This window comes from Oncorhynchus tshawytscha, linkage group LG07 (genome assembly GCF_018296145.1).
Source record: "Oncorhynchus tshawytscha isolate Ot180627B linkage group LG07, Otsh_v2.0, whole genome shotgun sequence".
NCBI classification, from domain to species: Eukaryota; Metazoa; Chordata; class Actinopteri; order Salmoniformes; family Salmonidae; genus Oncorhynchus; species Oncorhynchus tshawytscha.
The window spans coordinates 30,182,090-30,196,728 of NC_056435.1; the positions used below are offsets into that span (position 1 = coordinate 30,182,090).

The 14,639-nt window shown below is 43.1% G+C and overlaps 1 protein-coding gene across 2 annotated transcripts in view; it reads left to right on the plus strand.

The window, feature by feature from the left end:
• Window positions 1–1,390: 1,390 nt before the first annotated feature.
• pdzrn3b (PDZ domain containing RING finger 3b) overlaps window positions 1,391–14,639 on the plus strand; it is a 127,157-nt gene continuing 113,908 nt past the window's right edge. Inside the window, exons 1-3 of one of the 2 annotated variants that reach the window (XM_024426814.2) lie at window positions 1,391–2,227; window positions 5,387–5,473; window positions 7,541–7,648. In XM_024426814.2, coding sequence (XP_024282582.2) covers window positions 1,514–2,227; window positions 5,387–5,473; window positions 7,541–7,648 — 909 coding nt within the window. In that variant the 5' untranslated portion in view covers window positions 1,391–1,513. The remainder of the gene's footprint in view (window positions 2,228–5,386; window positions 5,474–7,540; window positions 7,649–14,639) is intronic. The other variant, XM_024426813.2, reaches the window with a different exon arrangement.

The window sequence follows — 14,639 nt, forward strand, 5'->3', positions numbered from 1 at the left end:
TATAGGTAAGCATTTTCCGAATTGCCTTTTTTTTCCCAACACATTTTTACAAGTATGGACTGATGGTGACTTAATGTTGTTGCTAGCAAACCCGTTATCAAAACTCAACAGAGTACCACAGTATGAGTCATAATACCCATTCATTTCTCCCATAGGGGATTTTAGAAACACTTAAAATAAGGGCTGTGTTTCGTGTAGGCTTACCCTGGCGTGACATTTTGATAACCATGTAAATCTCTCTAGGACAAGATGACTTTTAACATTATATTTGCCTGTATTTACCCCCCCCCCAAAATGGAATGCTAATTAGCTGCTAATGTGGCTATCATAAAGAACTACAGATGCCATGATGATCTAGATGAGACTGATGAATCAAGGCAAAGGTAAGATTCTCCAGATGAACTATCTAATGTTGGCTAAATGTAGTAATGAATAAATTGGCAACATTTCTTTAAATGGACAATTCTGTGAACTGACTTGTGCAAGTTTTACATTTACACAATACCTGTTAGCAAAGGGGTCAGCTTGAGATGACATGCAGGAGCTAGCAGGGATTTGTAGTTTTGCATGATGTCCACTTTGATGCTAATTGGCATTTTCAAATCTGAGAGTAAATAGAGCCGAACATATTGATAAAAGTCACCTTGTCCGAGGGAGATTTACATGGTTATCAAAAAGTCATGACAGGGTAAGCTTACACAAAACACAGCCCTTATTTCAAGTGTTTCTAAAAATCCCTTATGGGAAAAATTAATGGTGGAAAAAATTATTTGAACAATTTCCATGTTTGACCGCTATCTTTATAGGTATTATGACACCTCCACCGTGGCTGTACTCTGCCTCGATATAAGAGAACTGAGTTGAACGTTCCTCAGCCAGTGATCACACAGTCTTTGTTTTTATAGCTCATACACTGCCAGTCACAACTACTGTGACTGGCACAACTACTCAGGTAACACATATAGCCATAGCTCTTTCTAACAATGTCACACTAACATGGTTTTACAAAATGAGAAGTCATCCTCAGAGCACCATCCATTCCTCCTACACACATTGTTACAACGTGCAAAATCAGTTTATGGCATTTGCAAATACAATACAGATAAATTCAAAATCTAAAACAATGATTCTAGGATCCACAATTAATTGGAGTCTGTTGCATAACATTTTCACTTAGTCAGTAGAACTACTACTATCTACAATCGGCCTACACTTGTAGCCAGCCTACCTGTCTTTGTAACTTGTAAATCACATTCAAAAAGCGTAAAGAATGCCCTCTTCGAATTATCATAGCAATCGTCTAATGATTGCCTTGCACTCAGGTGCGCGGCTCTTATGGCAGTTACGGTAGAGAATTCCTCCACATTTTTTTTCCCGGAGGAAGTCTCGGTCAATTAGTTTAGACAGTAAGGAGAGCTTGAAGTCAGTACTCCTCCAATGAGAAGCTAAAACACCCACTGCTCTTGCTTCGATTTGTGGGAATCCCGGCGGAATTTTGGATTTATTTAAAAACATGGGATTTGAGTTGGATCGGTTTAAAGGGGCTGTGGACCCAGATTTTAAATGTAATTTGTGCAATAAAGTTCTAGAAGACCCGCTCACTACTCCGTGTGGTCACGTCTTCTGCGCTGGCTGTGTGCTGCCTTGGGTTGTCCAGCAAAGCAGCTGCCCCGTCAAATGTCAAAGGATCTCCACGAAAGAGCTGAACCACGTTCTCCCTCTGAAAAACCTGATTATGAAGCTGGACATAAAGTGTGACAATCATGCCAGAGGCTGTGAAAAAGTGGTAAAGCTGCAACATCTGGCAGAGCACGCCGAGATGTGCGATTACTCTCCGGCAAAATGCAGGAATAAGGGATGCAACGAGGTGCTCAATCTGAAGGACATGGATGCACATATGCGCGAATCGTGTGATTGCAGACCGGTCGGGATATGCGAAAATGGATGTGGCTTGATGCTCACCCACAAAGAGCAAAAACTAGACACCCATTGCTGTTTGAAAGCCCTGAAAGCACACAACAGTGCATTGCACGTGAAGGTGGTCAGCTTGGACAAAGAGTTCAAGAAGCAATCTTTGAAATCGAGCAAAAGAGAGAAATCTCTTCTTGCTCAACTCTCTGCTGTGCATAATGAGCTACAAATGACAGCACTGAAGTATCAGAAGAAATTCACTGAATACAGTGCAAGGATCGACTCGCTGACTAAGACCCTTGCCCCCCCGTGCAAGGTAAATTCGTTTCAAATTACATAATTTGTGGCTATGGAATTTGTAATGCTGGTAGTTACTTTGTGATTGCCGGTTGTTCTATTGTGTGTTACTTTGTCTCTTCTGCGCGCGTACTGTCATTCTTTTCACATATGGTTTTCGAGCGCTACTTTGTTGCATGTTCCGTTACTTATCAGAGGCTTGTATTATTAACCAACGGAAAACTTTAGAGGTCCGATGTCTGCAAGCCCTTGACCAGACAGACTTTGAGTCTCCTGTGGTCAAACACGCTTTTATTAGTCTACTGCTTAAATGGCGATTAATGTGATTTCCAACGACGAAGTAATTGTAGGGGCCAAGTAATGGTCAGAAGTGTTTCTTCTCCTCAGCTTGCCATAGTGTATGTCTGTCAGCTGCACGTACAGCCAGCTGGCAGTCTGGGGGAGGGGCAAATATTTACTATTGTTCTGTACACATGACTCAGGTCATAATTTCCCCCTCAAGGATCAAGCCAACCTCTTCAGGGTTGTTAGGGACTGTCTGTCTGAAGATGTTGGTAGAGAGACTGTGCTATTGTAATAACAACATAATAAAAATGATAAAAATGTGCCTAGTTTTTTGCCATGTTCTATAGCCAACTCAACACACGGGATATAAATGGATATATGCCTCTCTTCTGGTCAGCTAGGGAGTGGTTGAAGTGTTTATGATGTTGTGTCAGTCCACATGAACCCATAGTGGAAGAGCAGACGAGGTACAGTAGTAGAAGGCCACAAGCATTCTGAATGTAAGGTAACTGGAGAGACATGTCAGCAGTGTGACATCTTTTGACCCTTACCTAGTGTTGTTGTGTTTTTCTCCCCTTGTTTTTGAACTGAACATGTGTGCTGCACCGCACTACCACACATTCACAAGATGCCAATTATCAGTTATTATAACTAACCATTTTTTTTCAGCCTGGTAAGAGGAAACCCTTTCAACGGAGATTCAGGTTACTTATTTAGCACTGTGTATTCAACCCTCTGAAGTGACTGCACTGGACAAACTCAGTGAAAGGGGATGCACAAAGAAAGTTGTGCTCCTCCTTGGAGGTCTAATCCCTGGAAACATCTCCAAAGGTATCGTCTCTCATATGATCCGTGAAAGAAAAAAGAGGGAAGCCAGAAAAAAAAATCTGAATGTGGGATGATGTGGTTAGTTTTAAAGGATTTTTCCCCTTCCGAATTTTCCCTTCGGATTCAGTCGAGCACTGCGAACAGGATTGCTTGGCGGAGAACTTCGGTGCACATGTGGCAGTATCAAACGGAAAGACACAGGTGGAATTAACTGTTGGAGGCGGGCAATTTGGTGACTGTCGCTGCGTTGCAAATCTTAAGAGAGCCAGCGTCTCTGTTTCTTCTTGGGCTAGTTCAGGTCACGTGCTATCAGATCCTGTGAAATGTAGGACTTATTTCAGATTCAGGGTGACATATTTGGTCCACAAGCCACCGCCAAAATATCAGTGGAGACAGTGACTGGTAGCCTCCTTTGACTGCTGAGTTTGGGGCTTGGATTCTGATGTACAGAATTTAACAGAATAAGTAGACTGGCTTAGAACGACTGGGCTGGATATGGGAATGTTGTCTTTCACCTTGGTCCTGTTGTAAATAAGGCTACATATTGTAGGTTAGATGACTGAGAAGCAAGATCAACACTGTCTGTGACGAGTGCTGTCTGCCTGTGGGAATTAGTACCTTTCTGGCATGACATGCTTACCCAACTGGTTTTTAGAAGTCCTCAGTCCTCCTTACACATTGTCTTGGTTACTCTGTTCTGACAGATCTAGGCTGTCCTTACAATGTCTAAAAGGTAGGGACAAGGCTGAGTACAAAAGACTTAACTTCCTAACCTATACTTTTTTTCCTGTTCATATTGTTCATATTCCCAGATATTAGATGTGTTCAATTCCATGTTGAGTGACACAGAATCAGAATTTTCACTTAAAAATATGTCAAACAAAAACCCTTGCTTGCAAACCATACAGCTCTATTGTGTTATTGGCTGTATGTTTGTTTATCCCATGTGTAACTCTGTGTTGTTGTTGTCGTCTCACTGCTTTGCTTTATCTTGGCCAAGTCGCAGTTGTATTTGAACTTGTTCTCAACTGGCCTACCTGGTTAAATAAAGGTGAAAAAAAACCACACTAACCAACTCCTTTTTCCAAAAACACATGTACTTCAAGAACAGTGCAGATGCAGAGTTTGGTAACAGAATGATGGTGTGTGCTGTTTGGTAACAAAATGACGTCTCAAACTTTGCATCTGCGCTGTTCTTGAAATAAATGTGTTTTTAGAAAATGTTGAGTCTCAGTGTTACTGTGGAATTGCACATATGCCATTATCCATTTAGTAAATGGCCAATAGTTGTCTTTTAAATGTGGAACTCTGTTCACATGCATCTACACAACTTGGTCCAGCAGCAGTGCTGTACTCTGTACCCTATCCTGTAGCCTAAATGGTAGCCAGACTCAGTCATGACACTGTACATACCGTTAATATTTGCTTTTATATTTAGTCCCTGTATGCTATGGCATACTCCATACTGGGATGACAGCTGACATGATGTTCTCAGTCCCCCCTCCCCCCCCCGGCTGTCCTCCTAAAAAGGTGGAGAGCTGACTGCACTGGTTTCCCAGCGTTTTACTTGTCATTCCTTCATTGACTGAGAACTCTACTGCTGTATTAATATAAGGAGCAAATGTCTTCTGGAGCAAGAGAAGGAAAATAGCATGAACCCTTACTTGAATCAGTCACTTAACAGCTCTTTCTCAGAGTGGTTGTAGATCCACAGAAAATCATGTTGTAGATCCATACCAGCGATGTACTAAAATGTTGGTTATTGTGATAATTTTTACATATCAATGAACTGTGTATGGAGTAGTCTTGGATTTTACCCTTTTTACCTCAGGCTATTTCTATACCTAAAATACACCATTGACTTCTAAGTCAATTTCCTAGATTTATTTCAGTCCTTTCTACTGTGTCGTTCAGTTATATTTGTGTCGTTTTGAAGTGAAAATAAGCTCCAGTTCTCCATCGCTCAGGGAGGGGGTGTCATTGATTTTGTTCAATCATTTATGTCATTCAGTGACATTTGTGGGTTGCTAATGACTACCTGTCTTCTGCCTGTGTCTGTCCACAGGGTGGGGAGACCAAAAACGTCACAGCCATCCTTCATCGGGAGGGCGGTTCTCTGGGCTTCAACATCGTGGGAGGACGACCATGCGCGGTAAGTGGAATCAAGTGGAATCTCTGCGGTTACTGTTTTATCTCGTTGATGGTCTGCCAAATGTCGTATGGGAAGTCCGGGATGGAGGCACATACTTGAACCACAATGAATTATAATTTAGTGTTTTACCCCTTTACTGACATAGACATAGCTTAGACAGTAATACACTGCACGTTTCTCTCTTGAGCCTATGTGGATGGACCGCATCAATCAAGGTTTTATTGTGTTAGTATATTGGTTGGGTTTAGCGGATTTGGTTTTTCAGATAAAAACTATAATTACTTTATATGAGTGTTAAATGAAGGATTATGACTGTGCCTCCAGTTTTTTTTCGTCTTTAATTGAGGGGACATGTAATGACATGGTTAACACAGACCAGCTGTGAAATGGGTCCTCTGCCCTGGGCTGATAACCTTTTATGACTTCTGTATTTGCTGTCTCACAGACAAGCATTAATGATTCCATGGAGTCCTCTGATAAGAGTGTCAGTGTTGAAAATATCACTGCTGACTTGGGATCCGAGCGCATATTCACAAAGATTCTTAGAGTAGGAGTGCTGATATAGGATCAGTTTGGCCTTTTTCTAGATGATAATGAATAGAATAATATTTGACAGGAGGGACCTGATCCAAGATCGGCACTCTTACTCTGAGATACTTTTGAAAATTCAGGAACTGGGTCTCCCATACATGGAGCCTCTCTCTGTCTCTCTCTGTGTCTCTCTGTGTGTGCAAAACTGGCCCCGTTGAAATGGTGTTCGCAGTATCTGTTTCACTGGGAAGAATGTGTGCCAAAGGGTTCCACTCAGGGGTGTTTTTCTGGGTTTCATTACAACATCCGAAGCAGATTTTTTATTTTTTTCTTAATTCCATGGTCTTGTTGATTTGTAACCTTTCTCGTTCCCTTGACAGAACCATACATCAAGCTCAACCCAAAGAGAGTCCAGAGGATACAGTCAACTTGCTCGCAGTGTTTTTAAGGCTCCGGATGAATTCATAAAGAGGTCACCAAATCCTCCACAAGAAACGATTGATTTGAACGGAAATAACATAGAGGCTTTGCAGCTTTTGACACATGGCATTTTCATCCTTGACTGGGGTTGATACGATGGGGAGGCCAGGATGGGTTGGGTCGCCAGGATAACTTTGATTAAGGGTAGGCCTTTGTAGAAAATAGAGGGTCTAAATGCTGGGGGATTCATGGCAAAGCATCGGGCCTCTCACACTGCCCTGTTGTGACATCCCGTTGGCACTCCGGGCCATTTTTTTGGGTGCATCGTGTTGGTTTCACAGTAAACACTGTGCTGTGATGAGCTCGGATAAAAGAGGAAGCAGACCTGAAATAATGAATTACAGCATTCACAGCTTGATTTCTGAGGTTTCTTTAAGTATTCCATAAAAATATAGCACAGTATTGCACGACTTGGCAGAGGTGCGGGTTGGATTGATGTGGTTTTAAGAGGAGCTGAGATGGATGTTGGCAGTGGTTTTGTTAAGCCAATCATAGCTTTTTCAACTCAGGGGTCACAGCCTCACCGATGGACGCAGAGTGTACCCATCCAACACATCCATTCAACATTTAGCCCCTCTAAGGGGATGGGTCGCAGTCGCACTCTCCAGCCCTGGGAAACATGTCAACTGGCAGGCCATTTTGGCACTGGGGTTGTGTGGACCACAATATTAAGCCCTGTGTAATGTGCACCTGCAACCCACTAGTGAGTCACTGCGGGCTGTTGATCCATGCGGTTAATCGCTGGGTTAATCCAGGCTGCGTTGATGACTGTGGTTGTGTTCACATGTGACTGCAGGGTGTCTCTGACCCTGATTGGTGAGAATGGGTAATGGGAAAACCATTTAGAATTGTCTGCATATTATCCTGAGGACCTTTGGAAGTAGGTTAGGCAGTTTTAGCAAGAGACTTGTTTAATATTTTAAAGATCTTATTTTTTCTGAAGAATTTGAAGTCGATTATCATGTATTTTAGTTTCTTTTTTTTTTAATGTAGTCATCTTCAATGATTTCTTATCCAATTTGATCCATGTGTAATCTGAGATAGTTTCTCCCACAGGACGACCATGATGGCCCTTCGAATGAAGGGATCTTTGTATCTAAGATTGTTGAGAACGGACCAGCTGACAAGGAGGGAGGCCTTCAGATCCACGACAGAATAATGGAGGTATGTGACCTGTACCGTTTCATGTGAAGGCCAATTCAGTATGCAGCCCTTTAACCATATCTGGAGTCTTGGTATTCACATGCATACGTTGTAATGTTAGCACCAGAGAACCAGATACTCTACAACACCCTAGCACACAACAGTAACCACTTCAAGCAGCAGTAAGAAGTGGCTGAAATCCTACTGTTCATTCAGATTCATCATAAGCTCGCTTGACAATAGACAGATTGAGCCACCAAAACCGACAGCAATATACTTGGCGCCTAGTGACTTAAGACCGCTGGGGCCTCCAAGTGGCCTAGTCGCCTGGTCTGTAAGGAGAGATTAGTTCACGTGCCGTGTGAATGTGTGTCAGTGTGACTTACTGGGAGAAGGGCTGTGTGAGGGGGATACCAGGGGGAACCGGTGTACGGGGTTATATGAGAGGACCGCTCTTGTTATGCTCAGTTAATAGCCATTCATCTTGAATCAAGTTAAAAGAAAGCAAATTTAGCTTAAAGGTGCAATATGCAGAAATCTCTCCAGCATTTCCTGGTTGCTAAAATTCAAATAGTAATTTCAGTTTGTGACAAAACAAGAAATTGGGTCCAATGTGTGTAGAATCATTGTACCATCTAAACCGCTGTGGAATATATTTTCAATAGCCCAAAATACTGTATTTTCAGCTGTTTAAGCTGGTGTACAAAACCGAAAGGAAAAGATGCAAAAATGTAATTTAAGAACGGGAAGCAAAGAAATGGCGCACATAGAACAGATGTGCCGTTTATTAGACTTGCTTTCAATGTTCATTTGGTCAGGTCATCCAAAAAGTGTAATACTGCAGCTTTAAAGATGACATTGGACCCACATTGGTGTTTTTGTCTCTGTATTGTCTTTGACTTAGTAGGGGAGAAGTCACAGAGAGGAAGGTGGAGAACGTTAAGAGAATGAGGACATTGAGGATGGAACTATGGACCCTATTCAGTGACGCTCTCTCAAGATGAGTGGGGTGACTAAACAAAACAGAACCAAATAAAAAACATAGTTGCTGAATCCCCGTGGTGCTTTTAATTTGATAGGGGGATCTAATATCGGAGGTGGTTTAAGTTTCTCAGCAGCCATCTTTGTTACAGCTAAGCCGTAAAAATGACCTTGTCATATACGGATTCTTCCCTGGTTGAAGAGAGATGTGTAATTGAGTCAGTTCAGTTGTGTTTCCTACCTGGGGTGATGGAAGTCTCAGTGGGACCTAGTGATTCATTGAGGGGGGGGGGGAATGAATATTAAGAACCCACCGGCAGTTCCGTGTACTGTACTCCCAACCCTGTGTGGCTAAACCAACAGTAGCCTCATCCTGCTATGTGGGGCGCCGTGCACAGCTGGAGTGTGCATTTTTAAACCTGCACCACCGGAACCCTTCCAGGTACTGCCTCGTCTCTCCCACATGTCTTCTGTTTCTTCTGTTTCTTTCTTAAGTGCTGCTCAAATGGCTCCAGCTTTTCTCTACTTTGAGGTTGGAATCACCGTGATGCAGTTTAAATGGTTGTTTGTGGATGTGGCACATTTTTATTAAGTTCCTGGCATTTTGTTATGTAGGCTAAGTGAAAGTTGAAGACTGTAATTTGTCCAAATCCACATCATTTATATTTTTGTGGTATTATGCCCCTTTTTCTTCTTTCTCTCAACAAAGGACTGCGTGACCTGACAGCAAACAGGACATGGGTGTCACACGTCATGTTTTAATATTCTGATTTCATTGTCCCTATCCCCTTTACAGTTGAGCCCGCGCAGGTGTGTGAGACGCAACAACTTCAGTGTTTACTCCTCACCCCCAACCCATTTCTATTGCCTTTTGAAAATCAAAGCTTTTCTCTTCTTTTTTTTTAATGAACACCATATGAAAGTAAAATCCCATCATGTGGATCACCACTCATTTCATGCGCCACAAAAAAAAGCTCCAGTGCCTTGCCCAGCTGCGGTGATCAGCTGGCGTAAATGGAGCCATTTACATAACATGTGGAACTAAGACGTAATAACAAGTTCAACTGAGGAGGCAAAAGCACTGGGGTCTCTTCTTTCATACCTACTAACTAGTGATGGGGGGGATCGATACAGTTAATTATCGGGACATTATTTTTGATTTATCTTTTTTGACAATACCACAATGTTGTTTTTGCGCTAGTTGGCCGTGCCTGCTTGTTCTCCGTCTACTTTCTAAACACTGAGCCAATTCATTTTCCGCACTTTAAAAAAATGCATTTCCATGACTGATCAAAACTAGTTCTCATGGCTCCCTTGTCCCTCTGCAGCAGACGTATGGTGAGCAAACACGTTTGGAACGTCGAATCGCAACGAAATCCCGGTATCGAATCACAATCCATATGGAATCGCAATCCATATCGTATCGGCACGGGAAAGTATCATGATAATACCGCATCGTGAGGTCCCTGGCAATTCCCAGCCCTACTACACACACACATAGTGTGGTGTTCGGTCTTCCTCTTGTGGAGGTGTTAGTCCCAGTAAGTATACATGGATGTAACATGTCCATGATGATCCAGGATTGTTCCTCCTTAACAGACTCTTAGTGGAGGAGTGTGATCATGGCAGATGTCCCTCCTCTGCACCACTGCTAACACTTCAGCCTGGGATGAATCTGCTCATGAATGCCTCCCTTGTTCAGCACAGACATGTTCTTGTAACTTGGAGCAGTGTTTGCTTTTGCCCAGTCTCCACGAGCTGAAATTGTAATGCATAGGTTTGATTCAATTAAAGTCACGGGGCTGGGTATAGGGCGAAGAGTGTAATGTACCTACTCGAAAGGGGACTTAGTTTAGCTAATGTTTTCACTTTCACTTTGAAATGAGAGAGCTGTGTTGAAGTAAGAAATGGCGTTCAAGCATGTCTTCCTTTTTTTTGGGGGGGGGGGATAGCTAGGGAACTGTTAAAAGGATATTATCTATCTGCCTGCCCATTTCATCTAGCCCCAGTCTCCGAGGCATTGATAAGTTCTTCACATTGACAATCCACACATGGTCTGTGTGTGTATGACACCACACTGACGCAAACATTGTTAGAGCCAATAAAAATGGAACACAAAATGTGTGCTTTGCGGTTCTTGTCTCCGGGAAATGGCGCAGGATATTTACTCGTGTCTCACATGTTATGCTGAATCGTAGCATCTTTGTTTGAATGACTAAACCAATGTCACAATCCTAAAATGACTGCCTGATCTCTCAGGATCGTGTTGTTGTTTTTGTAGGAATCCAAGTGCAAGAACAGGAAGAGGACGCTGAGCCTGAGACTACAGTTGTAAATGTCACCTTGTAAATCCTCTGCAAACACTCAGGTCATGGAGGGCGAACAACAACAACTACTTTAAAAATAAACTGACATTGAGGAGATGCCAGTTCTAGTCTTTGGAGGACATGTTATTGCCATCAGAAATGTGTCCAAATTCTAAAGTTAAATTCGATATGACGTTGCCACGAGCAGCGCCGGAGATATTGAGATGAGCGAGATGCAACACTTCGCTCTCACACGGTATCTGCTCATGTGCACGGTTTCGCTTCGCGCTGTCACAGCGTGGTAGCCACGGAGCCAAAACAGCGGAGAAGTTGAGCCTCGCAGTTCAACGCTCTGTTGTTGCGGAAATTGACCCGCTATACTGTTTAATTTCTGCATCTACGTTACATCGCTAAGTCTACCTTTAATTGTGGCAGCAATGTAAGCTTTAAGTCAAGAATCCCCCCTGGGCTGACGGTGTCATCCTAAAGCCTGTCTCAAGTCTGTCAAAGTAATAGTGTTCAGAATCCAGTTTAGTGTCGTTGTTGTTTTTACTTGCTTGGTGACTCTCCCTGTTTCTTCTGTAGTGTTTGAAGTGAAGGCTCAAGCCAAGGTTCTGATAGATGGAGCTTAGCAGGAATAACACAACTCTGGGCCACATCTCTTGTAAATGTCCATTCTATGGTGTCATCAGCTGATTTTTTTATTTAGCTCACTGTCATATGGTACTGATTTTAATGAAAGTGCTTTAGGTTATTTTTTTCTTCAGAAATGAATGTGATTTTTCTTCTTCGGGCATTAGGTAGTTTATTGTTGTTAGAAGAGTGACTTCACAGTTTGGCTCCACAGATGTGCATTGACTAGCCACCCTGAATAGAACCGAAATAGCATGCAATATGTTTCTACACAACACAAACACACCGGGCGTAACATATGACAATATTTATTCTCAGGCAATGTCTTGTGGTTTTCTAATCTGCTTGGAAGTGCATGGGGAGGACTGTGGTGGAAAAATGGCTCCGTTTACAACTACATCAGTACTGCAGTAACACTATTTTAACAATGATAATATTATATTTACCTCTTGACTCAATCAACCTCATTGCATTTGACTTACCCCTCACCCTTCCCCTTTTTTTTATTGACTTTGAAATGTGTATCATAAGTTCATGGAAATATGTTTAACTGCTACGACTGACTATTGCAAAAACGACAATGTAACATTTAGCTTAGGATACCTACTGACTGCCGTTTTGTACCCCCACAAATTCCCATATTAGGATTGGTTGAAGGATTGGACACTATTCATCATGTCAATTCTGTGACCTGGTCCTTAGAGAAGGGAGGAGGTGACATCCTCGTCTAAGGTCTGGAATTCTGCAGGCCACACCAGAGCAGTCCCTCCTTATCTTCCCGTGACCGCTGAGCTGTGAGGTTACCCACAGTGCACCACTTAACACCCCATACCTCCCCCTAGTTATTTTAGTGACGACTCACCAGCCAGACCCTCCCGGTGCTAAATGGCAGCCATCTGTGGAAGATGGCTGATTAGAAATGTGAGTTGAGTGGAGGGGCGACCAAAGCACGCATGTTGATGAGGCCTAATTCTGTTTGAAGTCTTGGTGTTAGCATTCCTCCCACTTCCCGGGCAGGCCAGGCTAGGGGGACAGAGATGTTTGGACAGTTTGAGGGAAAACCAGCTCTGCTCTGCTCTGTTCCCACTTGTTGCAAAGTGGCCCTGTCCCTACCCTATAGGGAAACATGGTGATCGCCCAAGTTTCTGCGGAAAAAATATTCTACGCTTTTTTTCTTAAAGTTTTGCTCAGAGAGTAATTTGTGAACGTTATTTTTTAAACCTACACCACCTTTTGAAATATATATTCAATCTCTCAAAGTTATATTTTTTTGTATGCTATCTAAAATTGTATTTCAATCACGAGTGAACCTCTAGAACTTGGGTTAAAAGGATTTAGGGATATTCGTCATTTTGTATTACAGCTTAACTGTTTTAATTCAGTATTCAATGTGAACGAATGACTAGAATTGGATGTACTTCCAGTACATGAGTCTGTGATAGATTTAGACCTTTCCCAACCAGGGCCCCTCTCCTTCCATTCCCCTCAGAGGGACAGAATGCCAGTATGGTGTGGGCGGTCCATACCCACTGTCACTAATAAGTTGTCACAGCACATGGCATCTTGGACAGGCTGAGTCACAAGTTCCCATGTGTTATTTCTGACCCGGAGGCTATGAGGAACAGAAATGGCAGTTATTTCCCTAAGGGGATCACATGTTGTTTGGCATCCCGAGGCAAGAAGCAGGCCTTTGTCAGGGCCTTTATTGAATTTAGGACCCTGTGCAATTGGCCTCTCTCTCTCTCGCTGTCTGTGTTTTTCTCTGTTTCTCTATTGCTCTCTCTTGCCCTTGCTCCCTGCTCAATACTCCAGTCTCTTTGGCCCTCCCTACTAAAGAGCTCTAGTCTACAGGCCCGGCAGGCAGGCCAGTTTCAGCAGCACAGGAAGGCACATTCCGAGGCTCTCTGGCTAAGCTAAGGCAGGGACATTAAATCAAATGCAACTTTTAAAGAGGCCATAATCAGCTTCTGGTGGTGGCCGCTGCACTGTGCCGGGCGCACACACGGACAGAATGGCCGCCTTTGTGGTTTAAGCAGTGAGTGCCACCGACTGGAACAGTCACAAGGCACATCTTTGTTTTCCCTTCTCCATAGGGAAAAGAGAGCGAGGTTTTATGAAGCTGTGGAGTGATTACATATACAACCCTGAGAGGGTGTGAGGTGAACTCGCTCCTCGGCGGTGCCGGCCAGCTCCTCTCTTTCTGCACCGCCACTGTACGCCAATGCCACACACAAAAAAATATAGCATTTTCCACTGTGTTTTTAAACGGCGTCCTTCCTCAAAGGAGAGCCGACGGTTGATGATTTTCATGGAGACACTCTGTCTGGCCTACTGTAAATGTGTTTGCTTTGCTCCGACACCAGTCTAGTTAAAGGTTGGCTCGGCTCTCTCTCTTTATTCATAGGGCCCACTCCCTTTAATTTATGGCCCCTGAAAGGTTTAGGGGGCAGAAATAGACAGGTGTAATTAAGGATGATTTTCCTGCCAATTAATCATTGGTATTGTGTAAGCGACTCAGTAACAATAAGCTCCGGTTACCAGTTGCTCTCCCTGTCGGCCCCTGACTCCCCCTGTGGACTGCCCACTGTCTCCCTAATTAACTACCCCCAATTAAATGCTAATAGGCTGATTAACAGACCTTTGTTGTGCTGTATTGGCCCGGCATTTCCTCCTGGTGGCCCTCTGAAATGTGTAAAGACTGCAGCACGTTAATCACTGCCCACTCTTGAGTGATCTCTGTGGGCTCGGCAGGGACCGGTTTGGCCAGCTTCACGCTCCACTGTTCTCCAGCTTGTTTCACTGTGATTGATATCCTTACAACAAAAAAAGCCCAGAGTCTGAACCACTGTTGTTTCTATGATTTCATCTGTGTATTATGTGAACTACAAAAGTCAGGGAGGACCAGCGATTTAAGAAATGCTCCATGCAGTAAAATCAATTATGGGACAGAGGCTGCTTGTCATAACCCACAGCTGTACACTTTAGGATAAATCACACATAATGCTGACATGCATGTGGTTTGGGGTGGAAAGTTTGGGTGTAGGGTTTTATTTATAAAATAATCATAATTTTATGGGAATGGAGCTTTCCTA